The sequence below is a fragment of the Cynocephalus volans genome, chromosome 8, assembly GCF_027409185.1.
Source record: "Cynocephalus volans isolate mCynVol1 chromosome 8, mCynVol1.pri, whole genome shotgun sequence".
In the NCBI taxonomy this organism is placed as follows: domain Eukaryota; kingdom Metazoa; phylum Chordata; class Mammalia; order Dermoptera; family Cynocephalidae; genus Cynocephalus; species Cynocephalus volans.
The window spans coordinates 50,859,378-50,880,764 of record NC_084467.1 but is presented as its reverse complement, the minus strand read 5'-3'; the positions used below and the strand labels follow the sequence as shown (position 1 = coordinate 50,880,764).

Below are 21,387 nucleotides of genomic sequence, written 5' to 3'. Positions count from 1 at the left end.
GAACCACTGTTATAGAGCTTTATTCCTTATTTCCTTAGGTTCCTTTTTTTTCTTTTTTGTTTTATTGAATAGAAATGGTTTTAACTATAAAAGCAACACAAACACATTGAGACAACATTTTAAAATACAGTTTAGTGAGTGAGAGAGAGAGAGAGAGAGAGAGAATCTTACCCCTCCTTATGCCTCCTTTTTTAGGTGCCTTAAAATAATGAATACATTTCCATTAATGATCCCTAGCAATTCTTTAAATTACCATTTTTTTCTTCTACCCCACCCCCCGCATAAAACTATGTTGTTTTCTCCAAACTATTAACCATTTCTACATTTTTCCCAACTGTGTTTCTTGATACATGTAACTCTACCAAGGGCTTCTTATTAATATTTTAAACAATTGAAGTCTGTCTTCAGATTATTAAAGGCTAACTTTAACGTGGAACTGAGGATAAAGTTTTGAATAGAGTTAATCAAAATCAATTAAGACAGTATTTTTAAAAGGAAAGAAAGCCTGTTTAAGGGAAGGAAGTGGAGGGGAAGAGACAGGAATTCTGGAGTAATGGAAGTCTGTATATGTGCCAGGGAGACCAGGTAGACAAAAATGGATTACTTGATTGATGATTAGGTGAGCGTAGAGAAGCAAGCTAAATTGAAGAGCAAGTTTCCATATCTATGAAAAGCTATACAGGATAAGGACTCCCCTTTTTTTCTCAATGCATTGTAAAGAGAATGAAGACTCCTTGGAAAAAAAAATTATATCTAAATTTCCCCAACAAGATTGCTTAACAAATTGTTTTCTCCAAATATGCAATTACTTTAACTATTGTAGAAGAGAAAATGTTCACAGTGTATTTAGTTGAAAACCAGGTGGTAAAACTACATATTGTATAGCTCATTTTAAAAATATGTTGTGTACAAGTATATGTATGCACAGTAAAAATGGGAAATACATCGAGAGAGAGAGAGAGAATCTTACCCCTCCTTTTGCTCACCTGCCACCACCACACACACTTGCACACACACAGAAACACACACACTCACACACTCAGCAGCACCTCTATAGGACTTTGGTATATATCTTTCCAGATTTGCATGTAATGAAAATAAAATTATATTTGTAACTTGTTATTAGAGGTTCTACGTATCAATGAGAAGAAAGTTGAACACCCTAGTACAAAAATATTTGAAAGATGTAAACACGTGATTTAAAAAATACAATATACAGATTGAAGGAAAGATATTAAACCTTAGAGAAATATAGAAATGGCATGCATTTTTGTGACTATTAGGGTCACGCACGCACACAGACACACACACAGCTCAGTGCTGATGAGGGTTCAGGGGAGCAGACCCTCTCACCTACTTCTGGTGGGAGTGTGAATTGGTACACTGCTTACCTTTTTTTCTTTTTCTTTCTTTGTGTCTTTGTTCTGTTGGTTCTTAAATTTAAGAACTTAGATTAAATAGAATCTCTCAACTTTTTATCTTTTGATGGTCATGGTTCAATCTCTTGTCTCACTAATCCTTCACTTCTAATTTTTCCTTATTCTAAACACTTATTTTGCTCTACCTTGTTTTTTTTAAATGCTTGATGCTACATTTGGAATTTTTATTAAAATTTTATTTTAATAAAATTCTTATTTTATTAAATTTTCTGTCTCCTACTGCTTCTGCTTGCCTTTTCTAGCTCCCATTTCAATCCTTTCCTCTTTCTTTTTCTATTTTCATTTGTGATTTTAAGCCTATGTTAGCCTTCTGAGCTATCTTATTTTTAACCCCTCTTTTTCCCTTGCTCTCTGGTTTTTTAATGACTTGTTTAATGTTGTACATTGAAAAGTACATGCTCTGCCTTACCAAGTTTTTTCAGGTGCCCTCTGGGTATCATTTAATCCTTGTAAAGCAATTGGCACAATGACTGGCACAGTGCACTTGAGAAATGCTAGATATCACCATAATTAATTTCAGCGCTTCAGGCGGTCATTTGACCTATGTATATTCACACAGTTGATCATACATAAAAGTGTGTGATTTAGTTCTGTTGAACTAGAAATATACATGGGCAGAGAGCTGGTAGAGATGGAACTCTGAAGAAATCTTTTTCAGTAAATAGTAACGGAGCGCTGAATCCCTCCAAGTGCAAGCTGAAATTCTAGGTTATATACATTGCCAGTTAGTCATTTAACTTAACCTAAGATTTTCAGCTCTTCCAAAAACATCCTTCTTGTAAGGCCTAAAATGTTTATCTAGGCATTCAGCAAGATGAAATTAAAAATTTGCTTGATTTCTATGAATGCTTTACTGTCATTTCTTAGAAGCAAACCCATGTACTTTAGAGGCAGACTGACTTGAGAATGAATCTTGGCTTGGCCCTTACTAGCAGACAGGACATACTGTGCTGGAGATGAAGGGCGATTGATGGGAGACTCTGGTTCAAAAGAACAGTAGTGGGACTAAGTTCGGGCTCAGTCTTTGTGTGGAAGCAGAGTGGTGGGATGAGACTGAATCCATTGTATTTGCTCTGTTGGGGTGCAGAGATCCAGGGCTCCGAGAGTGACATGGTGGAGCATAAATGCAGGGGGGTCAGGAAGGGGAGGAGGGGTCCCAGGCACCTGGAGGAAATGGAGCCCTTCTGTCTGATACCACTGTGTGTAGCTAGACACAGCTCAGGGAGACAAAAGGCAGGGGTGGGGAAGACTTTGTGACAATGCACCGACATTCAAACCACACTTGCACATCCTGCAAACTCATGCATATTCACACGCACATGATCTTCTATTCTCTGCACCCCCACCCCCACCCCGACACTGCTCTCTCGCTCCCACTCTCAATCTCACTTTCACTCTTTCACTACCACTAAACTCTAAGGTCCCAGAGCCATCTCAGGTTCATGTCTTTGTCCTCAAATCTTACACAATCCCTGGCAAAATTCCCTGCACCACTCAATAGCTTTGCCACCTTTGTATGTTATTTCAGTTATGGCTCCTTTTCCTTTTCTGAAAGGCGAGTGGGTAATTTGTAAGTAAATGAAATTTATTGCTTATAGTTCTGGAGGCTGGGAAGTCTGAAGTTCAGGGAACACATCTGGTGAGGGTCTTCCTTGACGGCAAAGCAGGGGTCTCCCATGGCACAATGGCAGAGCAGAGAGAGAACCTCTCATGTACTCTTCTTTTAAAGCCCTCAGAGCCACACCCATGACCACCATTATTAGTTCATTCACAAGGGTACAGTCCTCACAATCTAATCACCTCTTTGAGGCCCTGCCTTTCAATGACCATCATAGAATTCTCACCCTCAACAGTTACAATGGGGATTAAGCTTCAGTGACTGGTGGACCATTCAATCCACTGCAGGGAGGAAAATCATGACCACCCCAGGGTGATTGTGAGATTCAGTGAGATAAGACATGCAAGGTGCTTAGCAGGGCGCCCAGTGAATGTGGCTGTCTGTGACCACAAGCACCTCCCTCCCCTACATCAGTGTGTGCACGTCCTCTGGGGCTCCATGAACGCATCCACATCACTTTGCACACAGAGCTCCTTTGTTCCTTGAAGACTCACTGGGTGGCTGTGTGCCCAGAACCAGAAAACAGAGTGCCTTTCACATTGGTGCTCTCATTCTTCTGCACAGAATTCTTTGAGGGAGAAATAATTTCTCTCTTCCATAGCTGGGGAGCTGAGGCTCAGAAAGTGAAGCAGCTTCCCCAAGAGTCCACAGCTAATGAACTATAGAGCTGAGATTCTCATACAACTCCAGAGCTGGAAGGCTTTTCTCCAAACCTGGCCACCACCCCGTAATGCACTTTCTAATATCTAGTATGAGTTTCTCTTATTTATGTCCTCTCTAGGAAGGGGTCATCCTCTTTTGGTTGAGCAGATATTATAATTTACTAAGAAGTCCATGCTTGCTATGCCAGATTTACGCTAAACGTATCTCAGCCTGTTTTGCAATGTCAGATGTACAAAATTCTCTCCCTAGACTTTCACTAGACTCTAGGATGCTTGAGGTTAGAGACCTTGTTTATTTTATTACAGTTATGTCCTATGCCTCTCTGTAGTGATACTTGGCGGATGCTCTCTCAATTCATGTTGGTTGAATACATGAATGGTTGTTTTATGAGGAAACTTCCACATCCAGAAGTGAATTGAATCTTAGCCTAGTTCAGAGGAGGAGAAAGGAGACAGAAACATACGCATCAGACCAAGGTGTACACACACACACACACACACACGCACACGCACAGAGTCCACTATGTGAGCCCCTCCAGCTACATAAACACACCCTCCATTCCTGGACACACATATATTTGCATGTTCAACTGTAACTATTTTACTATTTTTCAGTTTGTGAAGAAATATGGGAACCTTGTTAGCCTAGAGTTCGGTGACTTGTCTTCAGTTATTATAACTGGATTGCCCCTAATCAAAGAAGCTCTTCTCCATATGGACCAAAACTTTGTGAATCGTCCCATGACCCCTATCAGAAAACACGTCTTTCAGAAAAATGGTAAGTTTCTTGACCAATGTAAGGTGTGAGTTTGATATTCTTATGACCTGTTAAAGGTGCCTCCATGACCATAATTTTCTAACACTCCCAGAAACCAGCCTCATTATAAAATGCCTGCCATTAAAGGAAGCTGGGTGGCCACATTTCCCGATTGAAGGCACCCCCATAGAGGATTTGGCAGGGTCAGCCCTAATAGAGATCTTAGAGAAGACACATGTCTTGAACAAACTTGCTCTGGATGCTTTGATAATGAAGCAGCCACACTGACCAATTATAGCAGAGGAAGAGGCATTGTGTTCTCTCTCCCTTCTTTCCCATTCTAGACCTCTTCCCTTAGGAAGATTGATGTGGGTCTGCTTCCTTCTGCTGCTGCTGCTTCTTGCCTCTAGTTCTTTCTGCTCTGTCACTAAGGCCATGCCACATAGGGTATCTCAAGCCTTCCTGTCTATGTTAGGACAGGTTGGCATAAATACTTAAAATTGTCATTAAATAAACTTCAACTTTTAAAAATTAAAATAAAAATCTCAGAGCTGTTATTTTATCGAAGCTATTGAAGTTGGCCAGGAATAGTTCATGCAAGATCTTAAAGGATTTTGGTTTTTATACTAATAACAATGAAAACTCTTGAATGGTTTTACATAGAAAAATGAATCACATTTACACTGCACATTTTTAAGACTCATTTAGGCTGCTGTGCAGAGAATGGGATGAATGGAGCAAGACAATTTTGTGGCATTTTACATTAGAGTAGGTGGTAGCTTGGACTAGGCAGGTGGCAAGAAATGACAGTAGATTAGACCAGGATAGTGACAGTGAAGATACATGGATTCAAGATATTCAGGAGGTAAACCTAATAAGACAGGATGGCCTAGAGGTAGGGAGAATGAAGTGTTGAGGTGACACCTGAGTAGGTAGAGGATGGAAAGAAGGAACACTGAGAGGAGGACAAGATGTTTGGTTTGGTTTGGCTTGGGAGGGGAGCTGAGTGCAGAAAATCGTGAATTCAATCATGGATATGCTGAGTTTGAAATGCCTTTAAGTCAGCGAAGTCAAGTGAACAGGTAGGTCTGGGGCTCAGGGACAGAAATAGATGGTCATTATCAATAGATGTTATTTAAAATTTGGAGAGTTAATGAGATTTTCCAGAAATGGAGTATAAGGTGAGAAGAGAAGAGGTTTTTAGACCTCATCTTGAAGAACTCCACCACTTCAAGATTTGATAGAAGATGAACCAACAAAAGATATGGGAAGTTGCTAGCAGAGAATTAGGAAGAAAATCTGGAGAGTGTACTATCCTTGTCACCACTGGGAGTGTTTTAAGAAAGGAGTGTTTAATGCTGCTGAAAGATCAAGTAAGATGAGGTTGAATGGTGTCCCTGAATCTGACCACAAGGAGGGCCATTTCACTAGATGATGGAGACCAAAGCCAGATATTCAAAGGAGTGGAGCGTGATCTGGAAGTGAAGAAATGGAAAAGAGCATGGCATTATCTGTGGTATGAGACAAATGATGGTCTGTTGAACACAGCAAGACGTTTCTTTCCTTTCCCTGTGCTGTTCTCTCTGTAGGGCACATTCACTTCTCCTTGCTTTCTTGAGTCATTCTTTCATCTTTTAGGGTCCAGCTGAAATAGGACCTCTCCTAAAAAGCTTTTGTTCGCCTCTGTAAGAGTACGGACTTTGTCTTATCCATGAGTGCACTCCTGGTACTCAGCATAACATAAATACTTAACTACACTTGTGTGACTAATAATCAAGGCAAGGGCTTTGGAATCAGGCAGACCTGAATTTGAATGCCTACTAATTGTGTGACCTTGAGTTTACCCTTTTTCTTCTATTCCTCTATTTTCTCACCAGTAAAATGGGGGAAAGGGTATTAATTGTACCTAGTGCAGCGAGTTTCTGTGACTACTAAATTACATAATGTATAAAAAATACTTACATAAGTGCCTGACATCGTAAGCAATCAGTGTTAACCGTTATGTCCATTGCTTTGGGATCATTTCTCTGGACAGTTTTTAAGTGCCTTAATGCCCTTCTCATTCCCTCCATCTGATACACATCCCCATATCATTTGCCAGATATACACATCATAGAATTGGAATACCATAATGTTGGCTTTCTTTTTCCCAGGATTGATCATGTCCAATGGCCAGGTATGGAAAGAGCAAAGAAGGTTCGCCCTGACAACACTAAAGAACTTTGGTTTAGGAAAGAAGAGCTTAGAAGAACGCATTCAGGAAGAGGCCCACCACCTCACTGAGGAAATAGAAGAGGAGAACGGTGAGCATTTCATAGGACAGGTGCAGGAGATTGTGGCCCATTCATTCATTGAACAGATACTTAAGTGCCTACGTGCTTGTCCTGTGCCAAGCACTGAGCTAGGCACTGGGGATAGGACAGTGAACAAATAACCACGACCCTGCTCTCAAGAAGTTCTAGAATTAAGCACATGAAGATGGGCATTAAACATATTACTGAATTTAAACCCTGGTCAGTGGTTTGACTTCCCTGGCACTGACTGTGTGTGTCAGACTGAGTGTAGGGTGCTGTGGCCAGAGCCTCACATATGGTTCTGTACTAGGTATGCCTTAAGTCACATAGAGTAGACCCTCAGTAGGAAATAGAAGCAAACCAACTGGAAGAATTCATGTTTTTCTTCCTCCACCTCCAGGACAGCCTTTTGACCCTCACTTCAAGATCAACAATGCAGTTTCCAATATCATTTGCTCTATCACCTTTGGGGAGCGCTTTGAGTACCAGGATGGTCAGTTTCAGGAGCTGCTGAGGTTACTGGATGAGGTCACATATTTGGAGGCTTCACTGCGGTGCCAGGTAAGGCAGTTCTCTTTTCATATCTTGGTTAATGATGTTGGGGCTGATGTCAGACACAGACGGTTTCTTCCTTTTTATTTTTTGGGGGGTTTTGAAGCTACATTATAAGCTTTTAAAATGGATTTCAATATGAACTTATTTGAAATCAGTCTGTAGACTTCAGTGTTTTAATAATGTTAAATATTCACTATATGCAAAAAACATTTCTAACATTCATGTAAAGGACAAAATTTAACATGGCATACACCTATTTAAAACAGAACAACAGTATTGCCACTGCCTTTGAATCCTTCCTCTCCATGTCCCTTTCCGGCCCATCCATTGCCCTCTTCCCTTGAGGTACACTTCTGTGTCTGGCTTCCCACTCAGCAGGTTGTTTTAAGATTCATCTCTGTTAGTTGCTCTTCTTTGAATGGCCAACTACTGTTCCACTGTATGAATGTGTCACTGTTTCTTCATCTATTCTCTATTGATGGATATTTGGGTTGTTTCCAGGTTTTGGATGTTATGAATAAAGAATGAACATTCTCCTACCAGTATTCATGTGGACACATCCACTCATTTCTCCTGCATATATAAATGAATACAAAAAAGATATGCATAAAAGATGCCTAAAGATATCTGTATTAGTCTGTTTCTGTTGCTTATAACATAAATACCTGAAACTGGGTGATTTATACAGATAACAAAATTTATTGCTTACAGTTGCAGAGGCTGGGAAGTCCAAAGTCCATGAAAAACATCTGGAGAGGGTCTTGGTGGTGGCGACAGTGACCCAGGGATCTCACAAGGCAGAAATGGCAGAGCAGAAAGAGAGACTCTCATGTGCTCTCCTTTTAAAGCCCTCAGAACCATGCCCATGGCCACCATTATTAATCTTTTCACTATGGCATGGTCCTGCAACCTAATCACCTCTTCAAGGCCCCACCTTTCAATGACCATAAGAGGATTTCCCACCCTCAACAATTATGGTGGGAATTAAGCTTCTAATATATGGACTTTACTGGACACAATTCAATCAATCCACAGCAATATCCAAACTGGCTGTATTATATACATGCCTACCAACACTTGATATTATCAATCTTTTAATTTCATAGGATATAGCCCTTTGGGGTTCAAACCTCACCCTTTCCTTGGTGGGCCCTGTACCCACACCCAATTTTTTTTTCCTCTAGGCCTTTGAGTTTGCCCAAAACTGCTCAGCTTCTTCACCTCTCAGCCACTTCCCTGAATTTGGAAGACACATCTAGGGGAAAATCAACCCCAAGAGTGGAGTTCACCTCCCTGGGCTTCCTTCTTCCCTGAGGTCTTGTCCCTGAAATTACCTCATTACCTTGAAGTGTATGTGTGTGTGTTTATGTGCGTACACACGTGTATTTTTCTAATCTTTACTTGGTGTTCTCAGTAGAAGTGTTGGCCTTGAAATATCCAACCTGCCATTACCAAAAAATGTTAAGAATGCCTCGGTTTTTAAAAAAAGCATTTTATTTTTGAAAATTACAAACATATATAAAAGTAGAGAGAATACAATCATGAATCACTGTGTACCTATCAATCAGATCCAACAGTTATCAACACATGGCCAATCTCATTTCAACTATATCCATGTCACATTACCACCCCCACCCCTGAATTACTTTGGAGCAAATTATAGAAATCAAATTTGATTTATACATGTTTCAGTATATTATAAAATAACCTGTTTTTATGAAAATAAATATTTTTGCACCTGAAAAATATGAACAATAATTATTTAATGCCTTCAAACGCCCAGCCAATGCTCAGATGTCTCCAGATGTCTCCTAAGTATTTTTTGGTGGTTTTCTTTAAATCAGAATCCAAACTAGGCCCATATATTGTGTTTGGTTGCTGTGTCTCTTGAGTCTCATTTAATTTATGGCTTTCTGCCCATCTTCCTTTTTTTCCTTACAATTTATTTAATGACAAAATTGAGTCATTTGTTCTGTAGGGTATACTCCACACTCTTGATTTTGCTGATTGCATTCCTTTGGTATTTAACACATTCTTCTATTCCTGTGTTTTATATTCATTGGTAATTAAATCTAGAGGATTGATCAGAATCAGGTTTTCTTTTTTGGAAGGACTACTTTTTAGCAGGTACTTCATGTTTGGTTGTCTCTTATATTAAGATTGATCACTTATCAGCCTGATCCATCTATTATATCATAACCCATCTGCTTTTTACCTAATGATCAGAAAAATTATTGATGATGATTATCTAGATCCATTATTTCTTTGGAGGATTTAAACTGGTGATATTCTAATTCTTTTATTCCCTCTTTGCAATTGACTTTTTGTTATTGATTTTGTATTGATCGACTTTGGTAAACTCTTATCAATATTATAATTAATCTGTGGATGACTTCATAGGCAATCATATCATACACAAATAATGATAGCTTTGTTTCTTCCTTTTCAATCCCTATCCATTAATTACTTTTTCTTGCTTCATTGTGCTGGCTAGAGTAACCAGTGTGCTAAAATGTCCTACTGAGATGGTGGATTTATCTATTTCTTGTATTTCTATCAGTTTTTACTTTACATACTTTACAGCTATACTGTTAGATACATACAAGTTTAAATTGGTACTTCTTCCTAGTGAGTTAAAACTTTTATAAGTACTTAGTAATGTTCTTTATGTCTATTAATATATTTTTCCCTAAAGACTATTTTGTGTCATATGAATATAGCTAATTATTCTTCCTTTGCTCAGCACCTGGTTAGCACTCTTCTTTCCTTTTCCTTTCTGCCTTTCTATACCCTTGTATTTTAGCTGCTTCCTTTTTAAACAACATAAAGCCAGATAAATTTTGTATTCAATTTGGCAATCTTTGTCTTTTTTTTTTTTTTTTTTTTTTTTGGAGCATTCAGTTTCTTGCCTTTCATCAAAATTATTGACAAATTTGAACTAATTTCTGATCATTTTGTGGTTTGTATTTATTTTATTTTATTTTATTTGAATAATATTTTCTTTATTTACAGGTTAGAATCAACAGACAAAGAAAGCCAGTCTGGGGACCAAATAGGGAGATGACTGAAATCTCTAAAGCTCCAAATGGAGTAGAAGGAAAATGGAAAACAGAGTAGAAAAAAAAGTCCACATAAAAAAAGAGCTCCCCTTTCTTCTCTCTCCATGGCCCCACCCCCCAGCCTGACCTAGCTTAAAATAAACTAGAACAACCAACCTCAAAACAGGGCCCTTAGAAGTGAACAGGGCAGCTGTGGCCTCAGGTAACGCGGTTATCAGGGCCCTTGCACAACCCCCACCCTGGGTCCCTGCCCCACCGTAGTCATTTTGAATAGGGGGCTCTGTGCCCTAGAGTCACTGCCAATGGGGTGGAATTCAATCTTATTTTGTCCATGTCCCTCCTTCAGTAAAAGGGTGATCTATGGGCTTGGTCCTGCACAGCCTTCCTGCCCCATCTGGCCTGGCCTCTTAGCCTGAGTCTGAATCACTGGTATGTGAGGAGGAGCTGGAACTGGAAGCACTGAGGCCTGACCCTGCTACTTGCTGAGCAGGGGATGATTCTGTTTTCTCATTCGCTTTTGGGGGGGCTTTTTGATGGAATTAAGGTGCCCGCTGACACCTTGTAACTGCTTTTCTCATTCCCACTTCTTCTCCAAAGCCAGTTCCTCCTTTGTCTTTCCCACAGGTTTCTTAATGGTGTAGGGCTTCCGGGCCTTCTTTTGTAGGCAAGAAAGGACGTAGCGCTGAAGCTATCTAAGCATGGATGGCTTGAGCATTCAAAATCAATCTCAGTCTCTTCTGGGTTTGAGTCACGTAATAAGAGCTCCTTGGCTTGGATCACATACACGAGTCAACCCAGCTTCTCCCCAGGTAATTTGTTCATGTCCAGGCTCAGCTGCCACTTCTCATCAGAGCTCATGGGCCGGCTCTCTGAATCATAACCTGCAGGCTGGGCAGGGGGAGCTGACTTTGTGGCCTTTTTGGAGAGCTTGGTGCCACTTCCTCCAGAAGGTCCAAAGCCTTGAGGGCCTAGTGTAGCTGCACTTCCACCCCCACTGCCACTTGCTTTCTTGGGCCTCTTGGGCTGAGGGGGGCATGGTGCCTGAGGCCTCTTGTCATTTTCATCAACCCCAGCTCGGCCTCGACGCTGCTCTGCCTTCCATTTCTGCTTCTCCTTTTCTCTCTCTCTTCTGCTTGGACTAGCATACTGGACCTGGGGCAGGGCAGCCAGTTATTCATGTACTGCCCTAAGCTGTTCCTGTAATTCTGCCAAGCGATGGGCCCTTTCCTCCTCTGAGTTTGAGCTTTCACTGTCTTCCTCCTCATCCTCCTCCTCCTCCTTTTCCTTAGAGAAGCTCTCACTGCTACTTTCCTCACTGGAGGTCTCTAAAGATGATTTGGCCAGACCAGGATGCAAGGCAGTAGAGACTGGTAAAGGCCTTGGTTCTAATGGCTCATCTGGCACCTTGGCATAGCAGAACTCAAATACAACCTGTAGCTTTCAGGCCATGGCCACGACATCGTGGTCTGGGGGATCATACTTACAGCAGTTGGAAAACATAAGCTGCACATCAGCAGCAAAATCCTGTGCATTCTGGTAGTCACAATTCTCCATCTTCTGCTTGACAGTGCTGAGGTCCATGGGGTGTTTAATGATGTCATGGTGGTCATGCAGGCCAAGAGCAGAAGCATCCACTGGTTTATAGAAAAGCCAGGCATAGGCAGCATGCTTCTTAGGAAGTAACTCCTCCAAAATGCCATTGCAATGCTTTAACTGTCCTGATAGCTTTCCTTTCTTAGAGCTCTGGTGGTGTTGCTGAGAGTCAGGCAAGTCTTGATGGGGCGGCCATTCTCTGTACACATAGGGGGAAGCCATGCTGCCTTAGGCTCAAGACCCCCCTGGAGAGCTAGCTGGGGAACCAGGAGCCAGGATGGCTGCAGATATAGGGGTGGTAGTATCTGCTTTATGCTTTACCCCTTTTTTCTTGGCAAGGGGCTGGGATGGGGGACCTGCAAAAATAGCAAGGAGCTGGGATCCAGCAGAATGCAGAGACTTGAGAAGGGGAGAAGAGATGACCAACAGATAGGGAATGTTGAGGACAGTGGTAGGTATCTCAGGTATACAGGGTGTGTGGGACACAGAAGAAACAGCAGGCACATGATGGGCACTGGTAATACTGCCCTGGGGCACTGTTAACTTGGCCCCTTCTGTGGCTGTTCTTAGGGATGGTCACCACAGGCTCTTGTTCCTCTTGTGGCATTGATGCTACTTTCTGTAGAAAGATCTTTTTCAGTGTTTGTGCCATCAAGACAATATCATCAGTGGGTCTGTTTCAAATTTAACAGTTGGTGAACATGATGTTAAAATCCTACATACACTCTAAGGCAGCCCAGTGGTAATTGTTCTCAAGTCTCCTCTTAATAGTCCCCACGTCCACAGGCTGTTTTATACTTTTGTGGTAATCTGGTAGGTCCAGTTTGACAGCATCCACAGGCTGCCACAATGGCCATGCACACTGACATTTTCACAGAGCCTTCATCACCACCTTGCGCGTGGATTACAGCTGGTGGTAACCCGTGCTGGCTTTTGGGGATTGTACACCTCAGGGGCCAGTGGGTTGGCAGGGCTCAGCTATAAAGTTGGCACTGAAGCCATTGTGGGGCTCTCAAATTCCTCTGCAACATGGAGGGATTTTGAATCCTTCTCCCTGGTGCTGCCACCTCTGGGCCCAGACCCAGTAACCCTGCATTCCCTTCCCCAGGGAGCCTGGATCCTGAATCCTTCCAGGGGCGATCAAATTAAGCCCTTGGCTTGGTGCTGGGGGAGGATGTAATCTGGGGTGTCAATGCCCCCAGAACTGAAGCTGTGTTAGGGGAGGGGGCGTAGCCCCCAGCCCCTCCCTTCCCAACCAGGCTGGTGGGTGGAGAGAGCATCTGAGCCACCTGGCCATGTCAGCAGCACCGAGACTGGCTGACCTGGGTCACATGCCCACCATCACCCACAACCCTCTGCACGAGGACCAGTTTTCCATTCCTGGGGGATCGAGCAAGGGGCCAAGGGAGCCACATGGCCCAGACCTACCTCTAGAGACCCAGAGTTCTCTAATGCTGCTGCTTCTTTGTATCCCTGGCTCGTGGTCTCTTTATTTGTTCTTTTCTGCTTTTTTGACTCATTATGATTAAATGTTCTTTTCATTTTATTTTTCTCTGTACTAGTTTAGAAGATGAACAGGCTTATTTTATTACTTTAGTCTTTCTTTACTGTAAACTTTTAATATGTGTAATTAAACTGTGAACATATAAAATTAATATCTTTATCCTCCTCCATAATAATTCAAGAACTTTAGAACACTACCTCTGATCAATCATCTAGGCTACTAGATAATTTAATAATATACTTTCATTTGTTCCATTTTTAAAATTTGTAAGTACATGATTATTATTGTTTTATGCAGCCAGTGTTTGCCTATATTTACCCACATATTTACAGTTTCTTTTGTTATCATTCCATCTTGTACTTCGTAGCCTCCTCCTGAATTTCCTTTAGTGGGGGTCAGTTCCTGGCAAATTCTTTCAATTTTGGTTCTTCAAAAATATCTTTATTTTGCTCTAATTAAATGTTTTTATTTTGACCATTTTTTTCTCTTTGCACATTGAAAATAGTATTTCACCATCCTCCAGGTTCCCATTGATGCCGTGGAGAGTCAACTCCATGTAATTGCTGTTCAGAAATGTAATTGCTGTTACTTCAAAAATATTTTTTCCTCTCTCTCTGACTACACTTGTCTCCATTGTTTTCAGTTGTTATTAGTTTCCCTATGATGTATCTGGAAGTGGATTTATTTTTATTTATTCCTGACGAGGATTTATTTATTTATTTATTTTTTGAGCTTTATGAGCCCATCATACCAAAACTGATAAAGCGGTTAGCATGATTCCTGGCACGTGAAAAGGGCATAATGAGTGTGAGCTGTTAGTACTACTGTCAGCGTTGTTTTGAATTCCTTGTTTTCACCCTCAGTCACAGTCATCCCCAGTTCAGCAATTCCATTTCTTTCCCTCCTGGTAAGACAGTCTAGGAAGTCATGAGAGTGCAGTGGGTTCCTGGGTGACTTCTGAGTACATGTCTCAGGAAAAAGAAGTTCCTGGGAGGGAATTAAAAGACTGTGGGGTAGGAGTAATAAGCATTTTTTGGAGTCCCAGAATATACCACGTACTTTTCCTATGTTAATTTTTACAACCCCATAAAGATGAAATGAAGCAACATGACATGTGCACACTGGTGTGGGAGTGCGCAGGAAAGTGCAGACCAGTGTGCACCGGCTCTGTGTGAAGGGCTCCATCTTATGTCATCTGTCCTTAGAATCATCCCGGAGCCCACGGGCAGCTAGTTAAACTAAGGCTCAACAAAGTACATTATTATTATTATTATTATTATTATTATTACTATTACCAAATTACATAGCTAGAAAGTAGCAGAGCTGATAGTCACACCCATGTCTGTCTCATTCTACATCTAGGCAATTTTCTATTATGATATGCTGTCTATTTTCCATCAGATACCAGAGAAAGTTTATTCACCAACCACTTTACTTCAGAAAAAAACGTGAAGTCTTACCCATATGGGGATTACATTATAGTGGGGGAGACAAATAAATTCAAATACACACACACTTAGCAATAATTGCCATGAAGGAAAAATCAAAGAGGACAGGGGAATGGACAGAGGATGCCAGGGGTGCTGTCCCTTGTAGGATCACCAGGTAAGACAGCTCCAAGCAGTGCCCTAAAATGAGGGGCTGGGGTAATATGGATTTCAGAGGAAAAGCTTTCTAGACAGAGGGAATAGGGGCTGCAGAGGCCTAAAACAAGAGGTCCTTGATGTGGTCACAGAGGCCGCTGTGGCTGGACTGCAGAGAGCAAGGCTAGGATGGCAGGGAGCAGTAGGCAGGAGGAGACAGGTGTGCAGGGCCCAGCTCTGTGGACTTGTAGGCTTGGCGAATGACACAGGACTTTGTCTGGGTGTATTGGAAAGCCACTGGAGGATCGAGAACCAAGGAGAGAAACGATATGGTTAAACTGTTGAGTGATCCTTCTGAGCATGGGGTTAAGAATGGAATCAGGAAAACTATTGAAAGCTGTTACAGCATCAGGTAAGAAATGGTTTGAACTAGGGTGGCAAGTTGGAGTGGTGAGAAGTGGTCTGAGGCTGGATGTGTTTTGGATGGAAAGCTGAAATGCTTTGCTGCAGGAGTGAGAAGAGAGAGGGGAGAGAAAAGAGGAATTGCGGATGACTCCAAGCCTTACGTGTAAGCAGATAAAAGAGACAGAAAGAGAAGACTGTTCCTGTTGTCTTAAAAAGTGGGACAGTGGCATTGTGACTGTTTTGTGTTTCTCAATTAGCTCTACAATGTCTTTCCATGGATAATGAAATTCCTTCCTGGACCTCACCAGACTCTCTTCAGCAACTGGGAAAAACTGAAATTGTTTGTTTCCCATATGATCGAAAAACACAAGAGAGATTGGAACCCTGCTGAAACAAGAGACTTTATTGATGCTTACCTCAAAGAAATGACAAAGGTGAGGAGGCCAGAGGTGTTTGCTGTATTCTGTTCTGAAAGATCCAATAGGGATATGTTTGATATATTTTCAGTGGCTGCTGTAACAAATTACCACAAACTTTGTGGGTTAAAAGAGCAGAAATGTACTCTCTTACAGTTCTGGGTGTCAGAAGTCTGAAATCAGTTTCAATGGGCTAAAGTCAAGGTGTTGGCCAGGTTGGCTTCTTTCGGAGACTCTGGGGGAGAATCTGTTTCTGTGACTTTTCCAGCTTCTAGAGGCTGCCTAGGTTCCTTGGCTTGTAGCCCCTTCCCACATCTTCAAATTCAGCAGTGCAGCATCTTCTCTCCTCTCTGATTTCTACTTCAGTCCTTATATCTTCTTTCTCTGACTTTGACCCTCTTGCCTCTCTCTTCTTATAAAGACTATTTTCTGATTACCTTGAGCCTATTGGGTTAATCCAAGATAATATTGCCATCTCAAAATTCTTAACTTAATCCCATCTGTGAAATCCATCTGCTGTACAAGGTAACATCCACAGGTTCCAGGGATTAGGGCATGGACATCTTTTGGGTTATTACTCAGCCTACCACAGGGGAGTAAAAGTAGGGGCAATATTTCAGAAAGTGTAGGGCAGCATTAACTCAGACTGATGAGACAATTAGAAATAAAGCTGTGGGCTTAATGGAATTTGATTTGAGGCTCTGCAAATGCCCAAGTACTGCCTTTTTCATCCCCCATCTTCTACTCTCTACCCATATCTGAAGGAGCTATGCAAAAAGGGAAAAACAGCAATTGAGCCTTGAGCAGTTTTACTATTAGTTGGGTCTGGGACCAATTACCTCCACCTTCCATCAGCCTCTGCTGCAGAACATAAGCAACACTGGGTTGGATTCCGGAGTGCAATCTTAATGACTTTGTGGGGCTTTTGCCTTCCCTCTTCCTCTCCGTATCATCCACTTTTCAACATTATAAACCAGAAGTGGGGAAAAAAGTCATAATGGATACATGGCCTTTAACACGGTGACCTCTCTGGTTAATATACATCACTGAATCAGTATCATAATTTTTAACCCATCAGTTACTTGTTATCCTCCTAGAGTGGGCAGAATGGTGGATTTCTTTCTGTCTCCCCTCTTATTTCACCTTTCTGGCATAACATTAAGAAAAGCATTGTTTTCTGCTCAGAGGAGGAGACTTTGCTTGCTCTATGGTTTGCAGGTATGGAACCATTAACATTAAGAGCAACGTTGACTAATTGAAGCTTCAGAAGAGCTTGGTAAAGATAATGGAGAATCATGAGGAGCAGTTGAAAAGATTACTGGGGGTTATGAGAATTCTTGTACATAGGACGAATTCAATTTTTCCTTTATGTTACCAGTACAAACATTTGTTGAGTATTTGCTGCGAGCTCTTGCATCTCACATAATTCATAATGTCATCTTAAAGGATGTATAGTATTTCCTTTTTATAAAACAGGAAACTGAAGCACAGAGAGGTTAAGTAACTTGCCCTAAATCACACAGCTACTAACTGATGTGGTTATATTAGAAGCCAAGTCTGTCTTACTCACATCTCCTACCACTGTACTAGTATGAGGGTACTTCAAAAAGTTCCTGGAAAGGTTCATATTACCTTTTAATTCTATTTTTCCATGAATTTTTTGAAGTACCCTTGGCTTCTCCCAAATTACAAGCATAAGAAAATAGTTGTCTTGATCTTCATCCACCCAAGTGCTGAAAGCTTGGAAGGCAGGAAGATGCTAATGGCATTGCTGTAATAAGCCTCTGCTTCCTGAGGAAGCCAAAGGGAAAGTTCTTTCTCCTAGGGACCTTTCCTTCCAAATTTGCTCATAGGATGAAGTACTGTGTGTTATGGCAACCAGAATCTTCTGAGTAAACCAATAAACATTGTCCTTTCTAGTACACGGGTAATGCTACTTCAAGTTTCAATGAAGTAAACCTCGTCTGCTCCACCCTGGACCTCTTCTTTGCTGGCACCGAGACTACTTCTACGACGCTGCGCTGGGGTCTGCTTTACCTGGCCCTCTACCCAGAAATCCAAGGTGAGCATGGGGGTGAGTGCACCTGGACCAGACAGAAGAATGCCTTCTGGAACATACAGCCCAAACGTGGGGCCAGATGATAGCATAGTAGAATGGAAAGATAGTTAGAACAGTCACAGGGTGATGTGTCAGGACTGTGATGAATCCAGATAAAATAAATATAAGAGTCTGTCTCCTCAAGAATCTAGGGGGGAAACAGTGAAGTCAATCAAAGTTGTGTTAAGTTCCAGGAAAGAGTTGCATCCTCATAGGAAAATCTAGCCATGCCCTTCCCTTCTTTTAAGTAATGCCTTTCCATTTCCCCTTGGGTAATCTCCAAACTCCTTGGTCTAGCACATATTATCCCCTCTGGTGTGCCCCCTTTTTGTCTGTCCCACCCACCCGACATGGTGGCTTCACTAAATTGCATGCCATTTTCTTTGCACTGTCTTCATTTATACCTCTGTTATGACATCTGCTTTTTCCTCTACCAAGAATGCATGTCCCCAATTTCTGTACGTGGTAAATCCCTAGCCCTTCTTGAAGAATCTGCTCAAGTACTAGCTCCCTAAGATGTTTCTGCACTCTTCCAGGGAGTTACTAGCTAGGAAATTATTAGCATTATCTTCCTGCAGAGATGACTTAATGAGTCTCCTTTACTGTGCTTATTGCACATTATTTATATAGCTTCCCCACAGATTGTAGTTCATTCAAGGTCAGTTCTCATTATTTTTCTTCCTTCAGGTTCCAGAACAATTTGAGCACAGGGGGATGAGAACTGTTATGATACAGTTTTTCAGATTGTGGGTAACAGTTTATTAATGAGGCATAAAGTCAATGTAGTGGATCAAGACCCAACTTTTTTCCCTAAGATAAAAGTAGAACAGAAAAGACCAGAGTGCCTCCCGTGTACTAAGTATAAGTTTGCTCATGAAAATTTATTACTTTCATATATAGATGCATAAATGTATGCTTTATATGTGGGTATAATTATATATATGTGTTATGGGTTACAATGTAAAATGTGTTTCTTACTATGGATTACATTAAAAAAAAACAACAAACATTTAAAAGCTACTGAGTTAGAATACAGATTTGACTTCTGGAACAGAGGCTCCCAAATAGCAATGGTTTAAAATGATAGAAGTTACAGGCATGTTCATAGCAGCATTATTCACAATAGCCAAGATGTGGAAACAACCCAGTGTTCATTGACAATGAATGGATAGACAAAATGTTGAATATATGTACAAAAGGCTGAGCATTATTCAGTCTTTTAAAGAAGGGAAATTCTGACACATGCTGCAATATGAATGAACCTTGAAGACATTATATTAAGTTAAATAAGCTAGTCACAAAAACAGAAACACTGTGTGATTCTGCTTATATGAGTAATCTAGAGTAGCCAAATTCATAGAAACAGGAAGTAGAATGGCGGTGGTCAGAGGCTAGAGAAGGGGGAAAGGAGGAGCTGTTTAATGATTGTGGAGTTTAAATATTGCAAGATGAAAAGGTTCTGGAAGTTGGTTGCACAACAGTGTGAATATATTTAACACTAGTGAACTGTACACTTAAAAATGGCTAAGATGGTAAACTTTATGCTATGTGTATTTTATCACAATTAAAATTTTTTGTTAAATGGACAGTTAAAAATGATAGTTTATTTCTTTCTCAGGTAAAAAAATGTTAGTCTTTGCTGGACTCTGCAAAGTCCTTAGGATACCAGACTCCTTCTAACTTGTCTGTCGTATCTAGAATGATGTTCTTGTTGGCACTTCCTAAGATGGCTCACCCCTAGGGATGCCTTTCCACCAACAGCAAGGGAAAAGGGAGAAGAAGCACATATCCTTCCTCTAAGGGCTTGTTCCAAGGATTAAACATCACTTCTGCTTATATTCTATTGGCCAGAATTTAGTCACATGGTCACATTTAGTTGCAAGTTAATCTGGGAAATGTAGTCTTTAGCTGGACAACTAGGTATCCAGCTGGAATCTCTATAACTCCATAAAAAAACTAAAACAGATATTGGGGGGCAACTATAAGTTTCTATCATTTGTTGGGTGCTCACCTAAATCAGTTCATGTAAATCTCAAAATATACTAAGATGAAAGTTGATTTATCCTCACCAATCAGGTGAGGAAACTGAGGCTCAAAGAATTTAAGTAACTTGCAGCAGCAATGTTACAGAGCAAGAGTTTGCAACCAGACTGATCTTACATCATGAGAAATTAGTGTCTCTAAGAGCCCCAGAGAGCTGCCTTGCTCCTTCCATCATGTGAGGACACAGTGAGAAAGTGCCATCTGTGGATCAGAAAGTGGATCCTCACCAAACCACATCAGCTGGTGCCTTGATCTTGGACTTCCCAGGCTCCAGATCTGTGAGCAATAAATTTCTATTGTTTATAAACTACTCAGTTTATGGTATTTTATTATAGCAGCCTGAATAGACTAACACAAGGTCCTTCTATGAGCTTAACCATGTTGAACCTGGTTATTCCATTCCTTAGCCTAACCAGGCTCAAGGAAAGTTAGGGAGTTGGCAGTTTTCTAAGTAAGCCCTTTGAAGGGTTAAGTATCATTTTACTTCTTTGCAACCTAATTGAAATACAACAGGTGAGATCTTGAAGACCACTCCTACATCTTTGGAAGAAAGCTTAAGAGTTTAAAAAATAATAGGAACTCCTCTTCTATTCCAGAAAAAGTACATGCTGAGATTGACAGAGTGATTGGCCAGTGGCAGCGGCCAAGCACGGCCGCCCGAGAGTCCATGCCCTACACCAATGCCGTCATCCATGAGGTGCAGAGGATGGGCAACATCATCCCCCTGAACGTCCCCAGGGAAGCGATAGCTGATACCACTCTGGCTGGCTACCACCTGCCCAAGGTAATAAGGCACTCCCAGCCGCAGATCTTCAAGCCCATCTTTTACATGGAAAGAACCTGAATTTGAAAAGTCACATGTATTCTTGTCCTAAGGGATCACTTAATGGGGAGAGAGATAAATTATACCTGATACAATATTAGATTTTTCTCATGTGTGGTCTCTAGGACATCAGTTTAAATAGATATTAATAGATATGGTGGAGGGTAGAGAAGGGAGATCCTAGGTCAGATACTTAGGCAAAGACTGGCTTTTCTGTACTGTGGGACTTCTCAGTGTTTTTATTGTACATTGTGAATGTGGGCACACAGCAGGCAGTAGTTCTCAGTCAGACTTTGCCACAGAACTCTTTTCTTTGCCTTGGTAGAGCATCTTGCAGGACTAGGGACCTACCAGACTTTGGAAAATTCTGCTTCAGAATCCTGGGTTTATAGAATGTAAAATGTGAAAGGACATTTGAGACCAACTGAGCCAACATTGCATTGATGCTGGTGTTTCTAACGTAATATCCCCACAAGTATTTTTCCAGCTTTTACATACAGCCCTGTGATGGGGAACTGGCACAAGGGGATTTTACTTA

At 41.2% G+C, this 21,387-nt stretch overlaps 1 protein-coding gene and 1 pseudogene across 1 annotated transcript in view; one reads left to right on the top strand and one right to left on the bottom strand.

Annotated features, from left to right (window-relative positions):
* Positions 1 to 21,387, top strand: part of LOC134384151 (cytochrome P450 2J2) — a 39,198-nt gene that overhangs the window by 7,643 nt on the left and 10,168 nt on the right. The window contains exons 3-8 of the mRNA XM_063105763.1: positions 4,335 to 4,497; positions 6,630 to 6,779; positions 7,171 to 7,331; positions 15,727 to 15,903; positions 17,806 to 17,947; positions 20,623 to 20,810. Of these exons, the coding sequence (XP_062961833.1) occupies positions 4,335 to 4,497; positions 6,630 to 6,779; positions 7,171 to 7,331; positions 15,727 to 15,903; positions 17,806 to 17,947; positions 20,623 to 20,810 (981 nt within the window). The remainder of the gene's footprint in view (positions 1 to 4,334; positions 4,498 to 6,629; positions 6,780 to 7,170; positions 7,332 to 15,726; positions 15,904 to 17,805; positions 17,948 to 20,622; positions 20,811 to 21,387) is intronic.
* Positions 10,792 to 12,994, bottom strand: LOC134383600 (bromodomain-containing protein 2-like; annotated as a pseudogene).